Source organism: Dreissena polymorpha, chromosome 9 (genome assembly GCF_020536995.1).
Source record: "Dreissena polymorpha isolate Duluth1 chromosome 9, UMN_Dpol_1.0, whole genome shotgun sequence".
In the NCBI taxonomy this organism is placed as follows: Eukaryota; Metazoa; Mollusca; class Bivalvia; order Myida; family Dreissenidae; genus Dreissena; species Dreissena polymorpha.
The window spans coordinates 77,567,414-77,587,593 of record NC_068363.1 but is presented as its reverse complement, the minus strand read 5'-3'; the positions used below and the strand labels follow the sequence as shown (position 1 = coordinate 77,587,593).

At 36.2% G+C, this 20,180-nt stretch overlaps 1 protein-coding gene across 11 annotated transcripts in view; it reads right to left on the bottom strand.

Annotated features, from left to right (window-relative positions):
• Positions 1-20,180, bottom strand: part of LOC127844592 (uncharacterized) — a 53,133-nt gene that overhangs the window by 3,964 nt on the left and 28,989 nt on the right. For 6 of the 11 annotated variants that reach the window (XM_052374975.1, XM_052374967.1, XM_052374973.1 and 3 more), the window contains exons 2-13: positions 12,733-13,840; positions 11,482-11,664; positions 9,008-9,077; positions 8,613-8,700; positions 7,832-8,039; positions 7,300-7,416; positions 7,016-7,064; positions 6,383-6,512; positions 5,681-5,809; positions 4,106-4,256; positions 1,307-1,401; positions 330-458 (exon numbers count right to left, since the gene is read on the bottom strand). In XM_052374975.1, the coding sequence (XP_052230935.1) occupies positions 330-458; positions 1,307-1,401; positions 4,106-4,256; positions 5,681-5,809; positions 6,383-6,512; positions 7,016-7,064; positions 7,300-7,416; positions 7,832-8,039; positions 8,613-8,700; positions 9,008-9,077; positions 11,482-11,664; positions 12,733-13,840 (2,457 nt within the window). Of the gene's footprint in view, positions 1-329; positions 459-1,306; positions 1,402-4,105; positions 4,257-5,680; positions 5,810-6,382; positions 6,513-7,015; positions 7,065-7,299; positions 7,417-7,831; positions 8,040-8,612; positions 8,701-9,007; positions 9,078-11,481; positions 11,665-12,732; positions 13,841-14,024; positions 14,184-15,882; positions 16,004-18,936; positions 20,023-20,180 lie in introns of those variants that run through there. The other 5 variants (XM_052374964.1, XM_052374965.1, XM_052374968.1 and 2 more) reach the window with 5 other exon arrangements.

Here is a 20,180-nt window from a genome sequence, read left to right as displayed (position 1 = left end):
CAGTACTTTGAGTTTTTGCAATGATTCCGAGAACGCTCACAATTGGGATTGAACGCGCGACCTATGACGGACACCGGGTCCTCAAAGACACCACCATGGTTGAGCCGGGGTGTGTTAACATTATGTATTTAATATAAACATGATCATTACTGACAGTAGTTTGAAACTTATAACTAAAATTATCCATACTTGGAAAGGAGTGCGTTTTTAAATTTCCACAATATCTGCACAGTCCTTGCACATAACAAGAATGTAACCGTTACGTCTTCTCAATCACATTTGGAATAAATAAAGATCTACTATACAAATATTAGTGTGTAGCCGCTTACCAGTTGACCTTTGTACTTGAACTCGAGTTCAAACCTCTCCTTGGCCAGACGACGATGTGCCAGCTTCCAGAAGTATTTGCAGTCGTGCAGAAACACCGCCCAGACGTGGAAGAATTGCTGTGGCGTGACCTTTAAAAGAGGAAGTCAAAGGTCAAGGAGGTAAATCAGGTCAGCGCTATTAAAACTGAGAGAGGATTGCTAACGATGTCTTACTTCAAAGCGTTTATAGTAAAAACGAGGGTTCAGAAGACAATGCGTGCATGCAAAACAAGACTTATAAGCATAGGTCAATGCTGAATACCAAAAGATTAAGAGCTTGATGTCAACAGTCAAGACTAAAAGACCAAACATCACAGATATTCCGAAAGCCAATTATATAGGGCCGAATGTCTATTTTTGTGGCGCCGATCAGTGCAATATGTTAAGCTATCCAGTCAAAGATCCAGATTATAAGGGGTTCAGATATCAATGGGATGAATTCAAAGATCAAGGTAACGGTTTGGGGTCAAGGCAGTGTCAATGCCGACTTTATTTTATAATGTTCAGGGATATACGGCCACAATTAACCCATTTTTGCCTAGCGTCTAGAAAAGGCCTTGGCAAACAGCGTAGACCCAGATGAGACGGCGTCTCATCTGGGTCTGCGCTGTTTGCTTTAAGGAATTTCTTTAAGCAATATTCTAAATATAGTAATAAATATACTAGACATCCCTAATTTTGGAAATAAATTGATCCAATTTAAAAGGATGGGAGAGTCCACTAGGCATACATGGGTTAATGACTCTGTTTGAGTTGTTTATATTCCATGAAACATTTTTAAGATCTATGCAAACGTGTGTGTAGAAAATAGGGGGAATTATGAAGATAAATACTTAACGTAATCAATAAGTCGACAAAATTGTTCAACAAAAAACAAAGCAATGTGTCATAAATACGAAACATAACAAGGAAAGGGAAAGTGAGAAGAAATAACTTACACGTTGTTTATCTACATAGAAATAGTTGATGGTCTTGTCGAATATGTCCCTCGTGTCTTGGAGCACCTTCTCCTGTTCTCCGATAACCTCCAAGGCTGAAATATGGAGGACGAATAAGCGCCCTACTATAAATTTGGGTAAATAAAGGGAGGCAATATGTACACTGAAATAGGGTGGCTTCATCGTGAGGGAAAGAACAGATGACAGATGTAAAAACTTCTATTTATAAAATAAGATTTACAGCAATATTTTGACGTAAATACATGGGACGAATATGTCAACCGAGTTGTGGGGATAAGTTTTATAGTTATATATTGCATGAAATAACACCGACAAATATGTAAACCGAATATGGCGGGATATGCTTTATAGAAATATATTGCATTATATAACAATGGCAAATATGTAAAACCGAAAACGGGGGATAAGCTATATAGAAATATATTGAATGACAGAACATGGACAATATGTGTAATAATAATCTAGGGAGGGCAAAGCTTCATATTAATATTATGGGGGGAAAACGGGTGTCGATGACCTGAACAAGGGAGACAATAAGCTACGTACTTATAGGAGGAAATTTAACCCATTTATGCCTAGTGGACTCTCCCATCCTTCAAAATTGGATCAATTTATTTCCAAAATAAGGGATGTCTAGTATATTTATTTCTATATTTAGAATATTTCTTACAGAAATTCCTATAAGCAAACAGTACAACCCCCCAGATGAGACGCCGCATCATGCGGCGTCTCATATGGGTCTACGCTGTTTGCGAATGCCTTTTTTCTAGACGCTAGGCATAAATGGGTTAAAGAAGCCAGTTTGGAAACAGATAAAATTGATCATTTAGCAATAAACTTCTCAAATGTGCTGAAATAAATAGAAACCATAAATGAAGAGGACACTTATACTAAAGGATAAATATAATAGGATCGATATGTTATGTGATAGGATCGATATGTTATGTGATAGGATCGATATGTTATGTGATAGGATGGATATGTTATGTGATAGGATCGATATGTTATGTGATAGGATCGATATGTTATGTGATAGGATCGATATGTTATGTGATAGGATCGATATGTTATGTGATAGGATCGATATGTTATGTGATAGGATCGATATGTTATGTGATAGGATCGATATGTTATGTGATAGGATCGATATGTTATGTGATAGGATCGATATGTTATGTGATAGGATCGATATGTTATGTGATAGGATCGATATGTTATGTGATAGGATCGATATGTTATGTGATAGGATCGATATGTTATGTGATAGGATCGATATGTTATGTGATAGGATCGATATGTTATGTGATAGGATCGATATGTTATGTGATAGGATCGATATGTTATGTGATAGGATCGATATGTTATGTGATAGGATGGATATGTTATGTGATAGGATCGATATGTTATGTGATAGGATGGATATGTTATGTGATAGGATGGATATGTTATGTGATAGGATCGATATGTTATGTGATAGGATCGATATGTTATGTGATAGGATGGATATGTTATGTGATAGGATCGATATGTTATGTGATAGGATCGATATGTTATGTGATAGGATGGATATGTTATGTGATAGGATCGATATGTTATGTGATAGGATGGATATGTTATGTGATAGGATGGATATGTTATGTGATAGGATCGATATGTTATGTGATAGGATCGATATGTTATGTGATAGGATCGATATGTTATGTGATAGGATCGATATGTTATGTGATAGGATCGATATGTTATGTGATAGGATCGATATGTTATGTGATAGGATCGATATGTTATGTGATAGGATCGATATGTTATGTGATAGGATCGATATGTTATGTGATAGGATCGATATGTTATGTGATAGGATCGATATGTTATGTGATAGGATCGATATGTTATGTGATAGGATCGATATGTTATGTGATAGGATCGATATGTTATGTGATAGGATCGATATGTTATGTGATAGGATCGATATGTTATGTGATAGGATCGATATGTTATGTGATAGGATCGATATGTTATGTGATAGGATCGATATGTTATGTGATAGGATCGATATGTTATGTGATAGGATCGATATGTTATGTGATAGGATCGATATGTTATGTGATAGGATCGATATGTTATGTGATAGGATCGATATGTTATGTGATAGGATCGATATGTTATGTGATAGGATCGATATGTTATGTGATAGGATCGATATGTTATGTGATAGGATCGATATGTTATGTGATAGGATCGATATGTTATGTGATAGGATCGATATGTTATGTGATAGGATCGATATGTTATGTGATAGGATCGATATGTTATGTGATAGGATCGATATGTTATGTGATAGGATCGATATGTTATGTGATAGGATCGATATGTTATGTGATACAGTGGCACAATTAGTAGCTCTCATATGGAGGTGGAACGTAACTTTTATCAATGTGGTGACTGAACTTAAAGGGGAAAAATTACCTACAGACTTAGATATTGAAAAAAAATCATTAGTGAACTGAAATACGGAGTTTAGGAACAAACTAAGATATTACCGGGAATAAAATAAGGACCTATGTGTGAACTTTAATTGGGTATGAGCATATAGAGAATACTAGTACATAAATAGGCATCATTGTTAAAGAAATATATAGTAAGGAGTCAACAATTTTGAAATAAAATTATTTATAAAAAAATGTGACAACAATTTGAAATTAAAACAAAGTTCATGAAATAAGTAATCTTAAAACCAGTAATGAAAGTAGCAATATTGTTACAGAGACCAGGATCCCTTACCCGCAGCGAAGAAGTTCTCCGCCGTGACCCTGAAGCTGTCCATGGGCCGCGTGGTGTCCTTGTTCACCCGGGGGTCAAGCAGCCGCTCCCGCACATGGCGTAGGTCGGAGTGGAGATTGGAGAGAGCGTCCTGAAGACCCTCGAACGAGACCTGCGGGTGGAAACATAGTAGAATACAACCGTTTGCTTCAGTTTTCCAATATACGCCATTTTCAGAATGTCCCATTAACCTCAATAACCTCAATAGGTATTTGAAGTATGCAACACAAAATAAAGTATATTTTGTCTACAGCTTATTAAAGATATTGAGTAGAAACATGAAAGCATGATTGAGTTTTAAATTCAGTTGTAGGTCCCCTGTATTTCATTTCTAAGTGGAATTGACGCAATATCGCAAGTACTCAATATTTGCGAGATAAACGTACTTCAACGTACTTGCATTTCCTAGCTGCGGAATATAGCAAACAAATTCAAAAAGTATAACGTTATGACGTCAACGTGTTTATAAAAATGACGTCATTGTATGCATGCCATGTACGTCGATATAAGAAAATTGCAGCAGATAACTGCAGCAAATTGAATCTGCAGTTAGGAGATTCTTGCATATTAATTTAATTTATACGATCTTAATGAATTCATTTAGCTATGTATTGCACACATGTATTAAGTGATCTCTGACTATACTATACATCAATTGTTTTGCACTAAATCCATTTCTAAAAAGCAATAAAAGTAATGTCCTGATAAAATATAACAATAACGAAAAGGTGTTGTGATTATTAATTTTAGTCATCAACATCGCAAAGTTTTGAAGTGAACTATTTCAAAGTAATGATGTAATTTATCGGATAAAAGGTTATTCGGATGTTTTTTATTTGATACCGCAAGGGTTAATGGGTTTAAATTAATACATTATGTTGAATAATGAATAACGCAAAACTGTTTAAAGAGAATGTTTTAAATAGGTCCAAAATTATCATTGATAAAGCTTAAGGTCCAAAATTATTATTGATAAAGCTCAAAGTGCGTAAAAAAATGCTGCAACGGAAGGGTTATATTGTGTTTTTATTGTACATATGTACAACATTGTTTCAACAAAATCCACTTGCTTGCATAATATGTGTCCTTCAATAAATGTCAGTTAATGTAGATCACACGTTTTACATATATCTTGCTTTTGTGCAATAATTGATAAATTTCAGCCAATATTTTGCAGTTGTTATTAAATTACTATATCTATAGGTACTAGAAAGTATAAGAAAACGTATAAGAATAAGTAATAACTAATTTTTTATATTTTAAAATTTACAGTTCATAATTTTCTTTTTGTCAATAAAATACCATAGCACTATAAATGTCGATCACCAAGATCTGTCTGCATGTTTCTTTGATCCGCTGAATGCTTCGTTAATCAACGTAAATAGGGTTGTGTTATTTATTATAATTATTGTTCGTATTTTCGTTTGCTTACTTTCAAAAGACATAAAGAGTAACGATGGCTTTAACATGACTAACATAATGCCAGAAGAGCGCTCATTTAAGATATTTGCTCGAAAATTCGCTCTATACTCTTACCAAGGCCGCATGCCTCATGTTCGAAGGTTCGGGTAACCGGAAACGGGTGGGGCATCCAATCTCAACCTCGCTTTCAAACACCTGACAGTAGGTTTTCAAGACGAACTCCAACAATGTTCCTTTGCCATCCTGCAATCACCAGGTAATACGGATAATTGATTTTTTTATTTGACAAAGCATAAAACATGCGACTTTTTTGCAGCCATGCTTAAATCGTTGATGAGCTATTTTCTATATTGCACATGGGGTAGGTTCTTTTGCAAACATGAAGATGATTTTGATTATGAAACTAACACATCTATATCGTTATCAACATAAGCATCATTAGCAAATGTATGCCCAATTGACTCTCCCATCCTTCTAAATTGGATCAATTTATTTCCAAAATTAGGGATGTCTAGTATATTTAGTTCTATATTTAGAATATTTCTTACAGAAATTCCTTTAAACAAACAGCTCAGACCCTGATGAGACGCCGTATGATGTGGCGTCTCATCTGGGTATACGCTGTTCGCCAAGGCCTTTTTTCTAGACGCTAGGCATCAATGGCTTAATATTAACATAAATATTGAATGGACAAAATATTTATTATGCATATGACGAAAGCACGCATATTTAACCAGACATCCCGCGATTCTCCTCCAAAAGAAAACAATCAATTAAATATAATCAAATAAAATGAATTATCAGCCCCTATTTTACTCTGTCTCGGAGATCTTTCAGCTTGTTTATGACGTCGAGATTAAAGCCGTCTGCTTGTCCCATTTCCGTCGCTCCGTTCATGTAGTTGCCGACTGACAGAAGCGTTTCTAAAAGGTTCTTTAGTGGTGTGCTGGAAAAAGGGGGAGATAGTAATATGCTTAAAAAAAATATTTAGTAACTTATTTAGTAGAAGCTGTCTTATAAAACTCAAATACTGTGCTAGCACGAAATCTTTTTTGTCAAAAAGCTTTGATAATTGTCACAGTGACGGTGGTTGTTATGATGATGATGATGATGATGATGATGATGGTGGTGGTGGTGGTGGTGATGGTGGTGGTGATGATGATGATGATGATGATGATGATGATGATGATGACGACGACGACGATGATGATTTCCGAGAACGGGGATCGAACCCGGATAACCTATGTAAGAAGCGCATGTGCTAACCACTGCGGTAGCCGGATATACGATGAATGATCGAAATAAAGTGGTCAGCTTTATAAAGTCTCAGCTCGTAAACAACTCATTGGACATACACTTTGAGTACGAGAACAGTGATGCGATTGATAGCAATACTGGTTGTGAAGACGATTGTAATGTTGAGAGGATGAGGAAGAAAAACTAACGTACCTGGTAGAGACTTCGTCGCACGCCGTGTTAAGCTCCCGCATTTGCTGATCTGAAAAGGCGAAATAACTATGTATCATACATTTCACGAACATCGACAGTAAACAATTCAAAATATTCATGTAAAACAATACTAAATTAGTCGTTATAATTGTTTTAGCAATTTAGTAGCCGCAAAAAATGTAACTAGAATAAGCCAATACGAGCACTTAAAAAGGAAATATCTAAAGCGTACCATTTTACATCAGCAACCCAACATAAGTTTCTATAAATAGCAATGACGTCACCTATTTCAAACAGGTGCCACAACAACCGGAACCGGAAGCGTATGAACTCAAGTCTGTCCTTAAAGTGGTCCACTTTTGAGAGTTCAAACACCAGGTACTCGGGATGATCGAGGTGACCTTGACACAAAATTGAAATTTTAATTATTGTTAATATTGTCAGATTTGTTAGGCTTGTGCCTGTTTCTCTAAAAATGGAATTTTCAAACAGCAATTTTAAGAATCTTCGAAAAACTGTTAGAATGCTCTTCAAATTTCATTGCAGATAAAAAGCATTCGATTCTTATTATGCCTTATTCCGATAATCTACCAGAAAGCCCTATCTTGAAAATCAATATGGGTGAGTGAAAGGTTTGACTTTGCACGAGTAATAAATTTTTACATGAAAAAAAGCATTACAGTAAAGGTAAAAATAGGTTTAAGATAAACCGTGAAAAAGTCCCTTAAAGAAAGGTGTTGTAATAAGGTGCGTTTAAAATTGGACCCATAAGATTGATTGATGTACCGATAGGAAATCGGAACTGTGCCAACTGACCTGCCCCTTTTTTGCGAACATGGTAGAGAATCTTGTCAACGTCATGATTCGGTGAAAGTAGTTCCGATAACTCCGCCAACCCCTCGTGATTAATTTGTGACGTATCGAGCGTCGACACAGAAGAAATGACGTCATTCAGCGTCGCGCGCAGGCATTTCATGCAGACGACAATCCGCTTGGAGCGTTCTGAGTCATATATGCTAACCAACTGGAAAATAATAGCGTTTCGTTCGGAATTTTCATTAAAATGAAGAGACAGCAAAAATGGTAGTGTAGTTTGAACTCATGGAACTCGTTTATTATAGCTCAATTGTTTTGTGGTAGAATAAGTGGTAATATGAAGTTTGCAATTGCAGCTGGCAGTTTGAATGGTATTTTATCTTCATATAAAGAGATATACATTGAATAATAGTAAAATAATTATTTTTTGGAAGTAACAAATAAAAAGTCGCTTATTTTCACACATTTGCTACATATAATGATAAACAGTAGCATAGTTTTTCGAATTAATTATTTTTTTCTAGCGACACATTAATGACGTCATCATACGGTTAACATAATAGTACGCATAGATTCCAAAGAGAACAGTCTAATAGGTAGGTTTAATCAAAATCTGATTCATATTGCAAACGTTAACATACACTCTCTAACGTAACAAATAATGACGCAACCAAATACAAGTATCAGCTACATAGTACGCATTGACACTCAAATAAAACTCGCATGGTAAATTGAAATTTGTACACATATTTTTCTCTGACGTTACATATATAATCACCACCTGCTGTCTAGAGCGCCCTCTACGTATAATGAGATCGTCGTAAAGGGTTGCGCCATCCGTCTGAGAAGCCGACGGGAGACTGAACAATCTGAAACCGGGCGAACAAGTACAATTTTATTGAAGCGCAATCTCCTCGCATATATTTTTTTCATTGTGAACATAGGGGAAGTAACCGCTGCTAAGATTTCGACAATAACGGTTACTTCCCATATGACGTAAACGGTGAAATTATTTGTTTAACATTTGTTGGATTTTCCTGCGCTTATTTTTTTTAAATTTCAAACGATGGGAAAAAATCAAATATACACACGTTTAGTTTTTTTCCTGTTTCTTTCTGTATGGCAAACTGAAATAAATAACTGGATGGGGTAAAGTAGCGATATTTGTAAACTGACCTTTCAACTTCTTCCGGGTCAACTTTCGGCTCCATCATATGGTGCCATATTGTCGTCTGCTCTTCGCCACCTGAAATGTAAGAGCTAATGATTATATTTCGTCTGTGTCCAAGTGTAAACAAAGCTTTAGGCAGTCTCAATATAAGTCGGAAGGTATCGATAATAAAATAGTATGAAGTATTTAGGGCACAAGGGAGGGGGGGGTTATATAATTGCAGCACAAAAATATCAAATATTAGTACACTTTCATTCCGAATTTTGATAGTATGTGTAATATTTTCAAATAATTACTTTCTCTCTGGCAATAAATAGTCAAGCCTGTAAATTCATTTTTAGATAAGATACTTTATTAGAGCTATAAGCTCTTAATGAATAAAAAATATGTTTTTATTCGTTAATATATTAATATAATATTCATGTAGTCTGGGCATCTTCCTAGCTGACATTTTAGTTATTTTCCATACTCAGATAAACACAAATTTGATATGCGCCTACTTATTTCACGTGATTAAGATTCCAAACAGCAGATGCTACCAAATGTATCTTTCTGGCTGGTACTTACTTAATTCTGTACACTCAGATAAACGCCAGTTTATTATGCACCTTCTAAGTTTACTTTATTAAGATCTCAAAAAAGATCACACCAAAACAGGTCTTAAGAGCTAAATAAAAATAACTCATAATCTTATATTTCAATGCATGGACATCTGCGTGCAATGTCCATTACCATAGTCTTATAAGTGTATTTTTAGTTCAAACTTAGCTCTCTTAATTGTATTCCGTTATATACGCATATTTTTAAAATACACTATCACTTAAATAAATATTCCGATCCGCTTAGGAACCGTTTAGAAAAGCAACACTTAATTACATGAAACGAACACAAAAGTGTCGCGTTGTGAAGCTTCCACAATTACCGCAAAGTTCTACCGATTCGAGACGTATTTATTTCGAAAACAACAAGTGCGACACGCATATTTACGATCTACTTACCCGTACTTTATTAATTTAGTTTGTCACTGGTGGATAACTCAAGCCTTTACAAATTGTCATATTAAACAACGGTTTAATTTTACATTAATTTATTTACAATCTGTTCGTTGATTTAAGACGCCTATCTTTTATATAAAGCGTAATGATCTATATTATTCGATAGACACGTTTCATATAACAAGTTACTGATTTTAACTATGAAGGGTTCCTCACACACAGAAGTCTTAGGCGGGGAAGGACCTCATTAACCTCTACATAAACACGCCCATACACCCACACAAACACTCACTTTATAAAGTTATTTTAAATTAAATAGTTGCGACGCTGTGTTTTGAAGTTCTTCGTTAATTGACAATCAATCTACGGTTAACCTTCTTTTAAACCCAATGGTACTTTATACGAAAAATATTACCCGCGAAATTAAGAACGTTTACAGTAATCTGTTAAAGATAGTTGAACCGTTATTTTCCCCATTATGTGCACTTAGTTTAATGCTATTGATATGCAGCAATGCTGATATAATTTAAATCGGTTCATCATAATTTCTGATAACTGGGGTGCTGGTTAAATACGTTTTCGTCTCTGAGCGGATTAACAACTAAGACGGTGGATATGTATATATAATTATACAGATTTTTGTCCCTTACGAGATGCTTTAAACGGGGTGATATGAAAAACTTGTTAAACAACAACAATACAAACTATTTTTTGACCCGGCATGATCCATATTCAAACTTGACCTAGACATCATCTAGATACAACTTCTGACCAAGTTTGGTGAAGATCGGATGAAAACTACTTGAATTAGAGAGCGGACACCATGCTCAATATTTAAAACGCACTAAGTGACACTGTGACCTAGTTTTTGACCTGCCATGACCCATGGTCGAACTTGGCCTAGGCATCATCAAGATACATCTTCTGACCAAGTTTGGTGAAGCTCTGATGAAAACTACTTGAGTTAGAGAGCGGACACGGACCGACCGACAGACCGACAGACAAGCTCACTCCTATATACCCCCTAAACTTTGTTTAGTGGGGGTATAATAAAAATGTAAGACCTCTTTGCAAGCTGCAAGTTATTTTTCACCTGCTTGACACTTACCGCAGGCCCCGCCCGCCATGCATCAATCGTATAACCATGATTTTCAACTTCAAGACGTGATAAAAAATAACAATAACAAAATCATCAGCAGCAACAACACTGATAATATACACTTAACCCATTTATGCCCAGTGGACTCTTCCATCCTTCTAAATTGGATCAATTTATTTCTAAAATTAGGGGTGCCAAGTTTATTTATTTTTTATTTAGAATATTTCATAAAGAAATTCATTTAAGCAAACAGCGCAGACCCAGATGAGACGCCGCATTATGCGGCGTCTCATCTGGGTCTACGCTGTTTGCAATGTCCTTTTTTTTCAGGACGCTAGGCATAAATGGGTTAATCCAAACTCTAGCGGACAAAAGCGTCACTTACTTTCGTCTTTTAATATAATCCGTGTCCACGGAAGTGACGTCATATTGGCGTCCGTGTGAATGAAAGGCTTGCTGGGATTTAAGCGACTACCGCGACCCGGTCTAGGCGGCAATGGAGGTGGGTTTTCGCCGTCAATACCTGTCGCGCCCGGCGTCAACTTCCGGTCATTTTCAGATTTCGAGTCTGTTCGATAAATAAACATCCAACATTTAAACAACATTTTCGCCATACCTCGTCACTCCACTTAATGTTTTAAATAAAGTAAAATGAAGGATATGTAACCCAAAAAGCCTCCGGAGAGTGAAAAAATATCATGAAAGTCCTGATTCCAAACGCTTATCCGATTATGATCCAGAATAAAATAGTTGTCATTCATTCATATGCTCTTTAAAACATTTACAGACAAAAAAGTACTTTAAATATTCAATACTTATATTAAGTGATGCACACATTAGAAAAACACCAAAACATGCACCGGCAATAGCCGCGTGACAGGGGTGAACTTATTGGAAGCATAAGAATCTGTTTGAATAGTTCCTTTCTTCCTTCTTTCGGATTCAAAAGGTCAAATGAGCCAACTTGCGGCGAAACGGCACTCTTTATAATACCGATAATGAGCGTATAATCACGTTGATTGAGACAGATACATGTTTCAGGAATTTAATTAACTGCCTTAATATGCGATACTTTTGTATACTAGACCCAGACACGCGAGAATAATTAGCGGTAATTAGTTGAGGATTTAATGGCGTCTCCATCCGGTTTGGGTTTATTGACGTCAATTTTTAAATTGGAAAAAATCATAGATCGATAGTTCGAAAAGTCAGAGATATTGAAAGATAGAAAAAATACTTGAACTGGATAAGGGATCAGGAAAATTTTTAATAATTATAATAATACCTTTTGAAACCCGTCATTACGAGACGATTGTATTTAGCCCAGTCCATCTAAGATGTTTAAGAGGGGTTTACAAGTTCTCAAATAAAGAGCGAAATCTTTAGACTTACCCTTGCAAGCGACACACAAAAACAAAAATGGGGGAAACAACGCCTCAACAGAGGATTTTTTTTTGGACAAGAAACAAATAAAAGAACTCAAAAATAGTTCCGGGCGCCAATTTAACTCACAAAACACTCTTGCAAGTCTTAATTGTACACAATTATTACATTTTCACCTTTACTCAAGAATTATTGTTTTACACTTTTAACTAACAAAATCCACAGAATGTATGTAAAACATGTTTATACTTACTCAAAAAGTTGAGGACCCCATTTTTGTTATTCATCATCGCGTAGGGCGACGACTTGGTGCTTGAGTTTTCCAGCATTTCCGCTATACTCCGTAATTCGTGCATCTTTGTCATGAGTTTATTAATTCTATCCTCGTAAGTGCGAAGTATGTGGGAATGTTCCTTCTTCATTCGTTTCATCTGCTCGATGAGTTGCTTCTCATTATCCGAGTAGGAATTTTGGTAGTCCTGAGGTGGTTGCTGCTGCCATCCCTGTTGTGACGTCACTAAAGTCGACGTAATTCGTGACGTCATTCCATCGACGTCAGAAGTGGTTGACGTATCTGTGGTTGTGACGCTGCGCGGAAAGCTCGACGTCCCGTCATACCCGGAACTCGTGGTTGTCCGCTCCATGACCGGAAGTGGTACCTCGTGGTCGGCCTCTTCCGGTATCACGTCATGATCCCGCGAGTTCGATGTCGCGGGAGAGGAAAATGACGTCTTTGCTGGCGATTTATCTCTATGACTATGTTTACTGTAGGAATGAGACAGGATATCAACTGAGCTTTCACTTGAGGCCGTGCTCGCTCGCTGCAAATTCCAGGATGTTTGATAACTCGATATGTGCGGATGTGACGTCACATGTTGCTCGCTGCGATCATTAACGTCGTTTTGAATTTCACGAAAGTACCTATTGACGTCATGAGAGTATTGCATACTGCTACTAGACTCACGAGAGCGTTCGATCGGCTTAATCGCTTCCCTTTGTTTGTACAACTCACGTTTTGTCAGCGTTACATCCGCACTGGAGTAACCGTAAGATTTTGGCGGGGTTGCCATTTTCTCGACCGCTGGATTTTGCGTCCCGCTAGACAATTTCGAAGCGGATCGTGACGTCATTTTCATGCCGCCATTCTCGTCGGCCCACGTATAGAGCTGGACAGAATCCTCGAAGGAAGTGGCGCCGAAGACTCCGCGTATAACACCGTCGTTGAAAAGTTGGCGGCAAAACTTGAGCGCCGTCGCCCTGCTCCGAAAGTGCTGGTGATGGCGCTCTAAGATGATTGTGACCAACTGGGACCCCTTGAACACGTTTTCGCTTCCGTTACTGCGTAGACGACTCCAGTTCATCTGAAAGACAGTCAAAATTGACGTTCTTAATGTTTACACATTAACGCTTATTTCCAGAAATATCACACGGCCAGCGCCACCCCTGTCGCTCTATTGCCGAAGGCCTTGTAAACACTTAAGCAGAAAATATGAAACATTTAACTCGCGACTGTGGTGCGCATTAAAAAAAAATACAAAAACATACATATTTTAAACCGGAAACATCACAACCGACTGTTTACTGGCTCCGTGGCTTTTAGCGATTGTATTGAGTTAGACAATTGTCGTTTATATTTATATGCATGCAAATATGGTTCAAATAAGAACCAGTCGCCGCGTTTACGCGCCCTCGTATGTTTTGATAGCGCACAGATTGTAACGGACTCAAGAGACTCTCAACGGTCGCATATCAAAACATGGACGTATGAATAGCTTCTCCTACTTTTCGAGTTATCATTACAGATCAAAAGATTAATATTGAACAAACTCGGTCCCGACTTGTCAAATCGATTACTTCCATGGGCGTAGGTATGGACGCTGACATTATTGGAAAAAAAGTTATTATATATACCGGTAAGCCATGTAGCCCATTGTATAATTTTGTAACGCACGTACATGTCATTATTTTCGGCGAATTGATCACTGTCCAAAATAAGCATAAAATATAAACCATTTCTGCAGAATTAAGCCTTCAAAGTTTTAACCAGTAAAGTGAAAATCGTTTTCGAATTAAAAACAATTGTTTATTTGTATAAAGGTTAACATGTTGTACAACTGGGCCAAATAACATAAAATGAAAAAAGTCATTGAATGCAGCATATTATTCATGTTGTTAGACAATAAATCAATACAATGTTGATATCAACATATTTTGTACTGCTTTACTGTGATTTATGTTCAAAAGAGAGACGTTAAAAAACTAGTCTGTCTGTCTGTCTGTCTGTCTGTCTGTCTGTCTGTCTGTCTGTCTGTCTGTCTGTCTGTCTGTCTGTCTGTCTGTCTGTCTGTCTGTCTGTCTGTCTGCCTGTCCGTCCGTCCGTCTGTCCGTCCGTCCGTATGTCTGTCTGTCTGTCTGTCTGTATGTCATTTTTAATTTGATTACACATGCTTATCTAGAACGACACTTTACGCACATGCATTAAGGCCGGTTTTTCAAGTTAGCGAATCAAATGTATCCGATCCCTGAATGGACCTGTCGACGTGATGTATTTTGTGCGAAACGAATCGGGTTTCATTTCCGTCAAATGCAATAGTTTTTAATTAAACGCATTACCAATATTATAATAATGTACAATAACCGAAAAAGAGCATAGTTTTGTAAGTAATTTTTTTCACAATAAGAAAATATGTGAACAACTCTCTTTCATATTATGTTATTTTAATGTCACACCGTAGCTACGCCCTTGTTGTAACCAGCCAATTTATCCATGGTCAGCTGTATTTCTCTTGCTGTATAAACTCAGACAAAGCCTCAAAGGACGAAAAGTAAGTACCCACTTAGTCCCCACACGAGAGTTGTGTTTTGTTACACTTTTGTCTGGTGAGTGTTTGTTTATCTTTCGCATTACGCCGTCCATTCTGCTTGACCACTGACCTCTCAATGACCAACTGACTCAGTGGACAGTTTGACCCCATTCAAGGTCAAGTTTTCAAGTCTGGACAAAGAGACATATTGAGACCGCGTTTATTGTATGTCGCATGATAAATACACACAAATGTCACACCCGGAATGAAGGCATGTTCCATAGGTAATGATGATTATGATGATGATGATGATGATGATGATGATGATGATGATGATGATGATGATGATGTAGAAGATGATGATGATGATGATGATGATGATATGATGATGATGACGATGATGATGATGATGATGCTGATGATGATGATGATTATTATGATGATGTTGATGATGATGATGATGATGATGATGATGATGATGATGATGATGATGATGATGATGATGATGATGATGATGATGTTGATGATGATGGGGATGAGGAGGAGGAGGAGGAGTAGGAGGAGCGGGAGGACGAAACAAATTTGAAATTAACTCTTACCGATAACATCAGCTCGACGCTATCGCGCTTAGATCTGACCTAACGGACAAATCTTTCAAACTGTTGTTGGCAGGTGTCAACCCAAGAATAGCTTCCGTGTTCGCACGTGCCCTCGCGTGCTCTGTAGTCATACAACATGAAGATAAAGACCAGCGAATGTCAACCCATTGACAAGGCCCTTTGTACCCTAATTTTTAATTAGTACTGCATGTTCAATTAATTAACGAAAGGTCGCAGTGAGTCAGATTAATTTTGTTATTATTAGGTAGTTTAACTTGTTAATGAATCACAAGTCTTGGACAATGTAGGCCCTTTTCCAATGATTTCATGGGTCAGAATATCTAGCCCTTTCCCAAATCAATAAATAGCTCTTCATTCCCACTTCTAAGATAAAGGCCCCAAATTCTAATCAGATTTGAGAGAAAATATTAGATGAACGTAAATTAAGTTTTTCATTTAATTTTATATATTTACGGTCAAACGATTTTGGGCAAATAAGAATCTTGCGAGAGAATACTTCACATGAAATATACCGTTATATGTTGGATTTATATCCCCAATGAATCACAGGGTTGGTACGAACAATAAGAGTCAGTCAGTTAATCGGTAAGAAAAAAACTTCATAGCTTCAAATGATCTCATTGCAAATCGACAAGTTTATGCAATGTGAATCTTCGCAAGTATCTAGAAAATACGATTGCCCTGTTTGAAGAATAAATATTAAGTTTCACACAGTTAAAGAAAAGAACATATTCCTCCCATTTGTGAAAATCTTAGTCCTACATAGCTATCAAACAGTAATGTCTAATCCACGCCATCACGTATTGGGCAGAACTGCGAATACAAACATGACAGACTAGTTCAATATCTATTTAAGTTATTGCGCATGCCACTAGCAAAAGTAAACATATGCTTTGTCGTGTGATTTAAATTATTAAAAACACTGTTTGATGATAACAGATCTAAAGAACGGACCGAAGAATGCACAGTGCAGTTTACACTTTAAATAGCTCTCTTCGAGAGCAAATGTAAACTAACAAATATACCCCATACAATGTTCCCACTCAAAAACATTCTGCTGACTAAAATGCCCTACTGTTTCCTTGATATGGTTTGCTTGTAAATATAATGTTTGTAAAGCTAAAATACACGACTTCAATGCCAACAACTTATTCTCGCAATCTTAAAATAACATTTGAATATGACAAAGGTATGTACAGTAGAAATCTGAAATAGAATACAACTTTCCTTTACTTCATTTTCTGAACTACCTCTTCTGAACCTTTATTCTAGTATTTTTTTATTCATCAACGTTTTGTCTGTTAAAAAAGTAAGATCGTATAAAGTCGCTTTAAGCAATGCCTGTTCATTCATACGCCATACAATGTGATGCATATCTGACCACCAGCGCACACACTCAGGTTCCCTTCATTAATATAATTCGCAGCAAGCAACACACTTTCGGTCATTTGCGCTCTTTGGGGTCATATACCTTTGTCCGGTCTTTAAGCAACAAAACAACATTAATTATTAGAGACAACTAGATTTGTTACAACATAATAACAAGTTTCAGGCTATTTTATAGAAGGTTTTTGACTCTATATAATAAAGAAATGGTCGGAGGAGGGTCAGAAAAATATTACCTCGAAGCAAAAGAATCGTTGTCGACGTCGTTTTTGACAGATATAAGTCAATGCGGAAACGCTGGCCACCATATCGACTTCTCTGGCGACAGATGTATTCAAGGTTTACTTAAGATTAAATATGATAGGTAATTAAATAATTAAATGTTAAATTAATGGTTTCGGGGCATACATTTAAGATAAACAGTTGTGTTGAGCAAAATACTCGAAATGTCAGGAATTAATGGTGAATGTTTTCAAAATCATAAACCAACTATAAATGTTTGTTTTTGCGTGCATCTTTCAAGTGTTATTTGTTTTCATACTAAACTGAGTGTGAAAATAATTCAAAATGTTTCATATTTAGCATTCCTCAAAACTGGCAATTAAACAAAAACATTTCTGAAAATATGTGTTGATTGTATGCGTTTAATCGATAACAATGATTTTCTCATAAAAAAATCACTCGCAAGTTTAAAAGGGTGTTAAAACAGCTCATTCGCAAATTAAAGTGACATTCTATGGTCGCATTATTGAATTGTTCAAGCACCTTTTTATTAAACTACCCGACATTTACAAGGTGCGATGAGAAATTCAACCCTTAAACGATAGAACAAGGATAAATAATGATACGTTTCGTATAGCATGCATGCTAAAGTACGTCCATTGATTGCGCCTTCAAGTATTTATCGAGCAGTCGTAAATTGTCATTTAATTCGAATGCACGGCTTTGTACGATTATGTCAAATACACCGAAACAGAATCGAGTTTCGTGCAAAACATTTTTGAACAAAACGAGAATGATCAAATGAACAGTTTTCAAGAAGAAAATCTATATTTCATCGCACTTTAAAATGACTTATTGAATGAGCTAATTGTTTCCTTTTTTCATTACCCACGGTTAGGATATTGCAAAATTGTAAAACTGTCAAACCTGTTTAGAACACAAAAAACAAATAAACCCAACGTGCAATTAACGAAATGTATTTACCGCGCTGGAAATAAAATTAGATACTTAAATAAAAAGAGAATTATTATCACTAACAATTTCCCGTGCAATGCGTGCCATGAATGCAAATATATGTTTTATATACACTGATTACTTAGGCTTTTACCCATGTTTTGTATATTCGCATGCTAGCGTGTTCACATAATATATATCTATGGGATTCTGCATGTAACAATTTTTTTTATATTGTATTAATGTGTATTGTATTACGGATATGCCAAATACTAGAAACTGGAAAATCTGTAATAAATACAAATGCATTCATAGTATATAAAGGTAAATGTGAGATAAAATAAGTACACATTTGGTTAGGTACAAATAAAACACACATACAAGAAATTCATTACCAAAACATGAAAAAACTTCAGCAGCAACTTGGAAATTTTAAATAAACACAAAAATAACAACAAGAATAAGATGTACCAGATCGTCACGAATATCCATCTAAAACGCCATTTCACCATGGATGTCACTGTATTGAACACGGTTCGCAAGACAAATTGTCGCAATGAAATAATTACAATTTTTCCGGTAATAGTAGTCAACTACCGGTACACTATAACTATTTTCTGTTGTAAAAATTCACACGCGGGAGGGAACGGGAACAGTATTTTTAACAAGCAACATACGTATAACGTCAAGAACGTTGTCCTTTCTGAATTAGTAACAAACGTTTTCGATATTGTTTGATTTTTTTAGTCTTAAAAACTGAAGAATAACGTTATTAACAATGTGTTTTTTTAATCATCACGAGCAGTTAAGTTAACCATGAGTCGCGTTCTGAGAAAACTTGACATAATGCATATGCGTTAAGTGTCGTTCCAGATTAACCTGAGCATTCCGCACTGGCTAATCAGGGACGACACTTTCCGCCTAAATTGGATTTTTGCTAATAAGAGACTTCATTTAAACGAAAAATGTCACAAAAGCGGAAAGTGTCGTCCCTGATTGCGGTAGCTTGTGCGAACTGCACAGGCTAATCTGGGACGACATTTGACGCACATGCATTATGCCCAGTTCTCTCAGAACGCGACTCATATGAACATTGGACTCAACCAAGCAAAAATGCCTGAGACAGACCTTACGATGGAACTAGCCACATTTTTTTTTTTGTAAATTTGAACAGTTGTACTGTTCTAATCTCAATTATATACGACAATCGTCGACGCTTTAAATTATATGTTTTCGGTCGTAAACGTTATTTGCAAAAATGTTAAAATAGTTCCATTATTTAAGATATTGTGTGTAAAAAGCACATTATGAAAAATACTTCACTAAGTAAGTATATCATTATAACTCATATCATTATTGAAATCATTATAATTTATCGTATTAATTATTGAAGTCCAAACACTTTCCTAGTGCTGATAATAATATTCCGTGCAATCGTGAACGTTCACAAAAGCTTTACTTCTCAAATCAACATTGTTTTCCAATAAAACGTAGTATAGTTTCGTTTTCAAGCACCGTTGATATGATGTCAGCAAGGTACAGGATTTGTTGTACTTATCTTTAGCTCCTAATCAAATAAACTGATATAGAGATATATGAGCTAATCTTGATATCTACTATACTGGTCGAGTGGAGCATAAGTATAGATTTTCCCATGCTGATGTACGGACACATGATAGATAAGTTTTCATAATGTAAGCCTCGTTCTGGGAAAA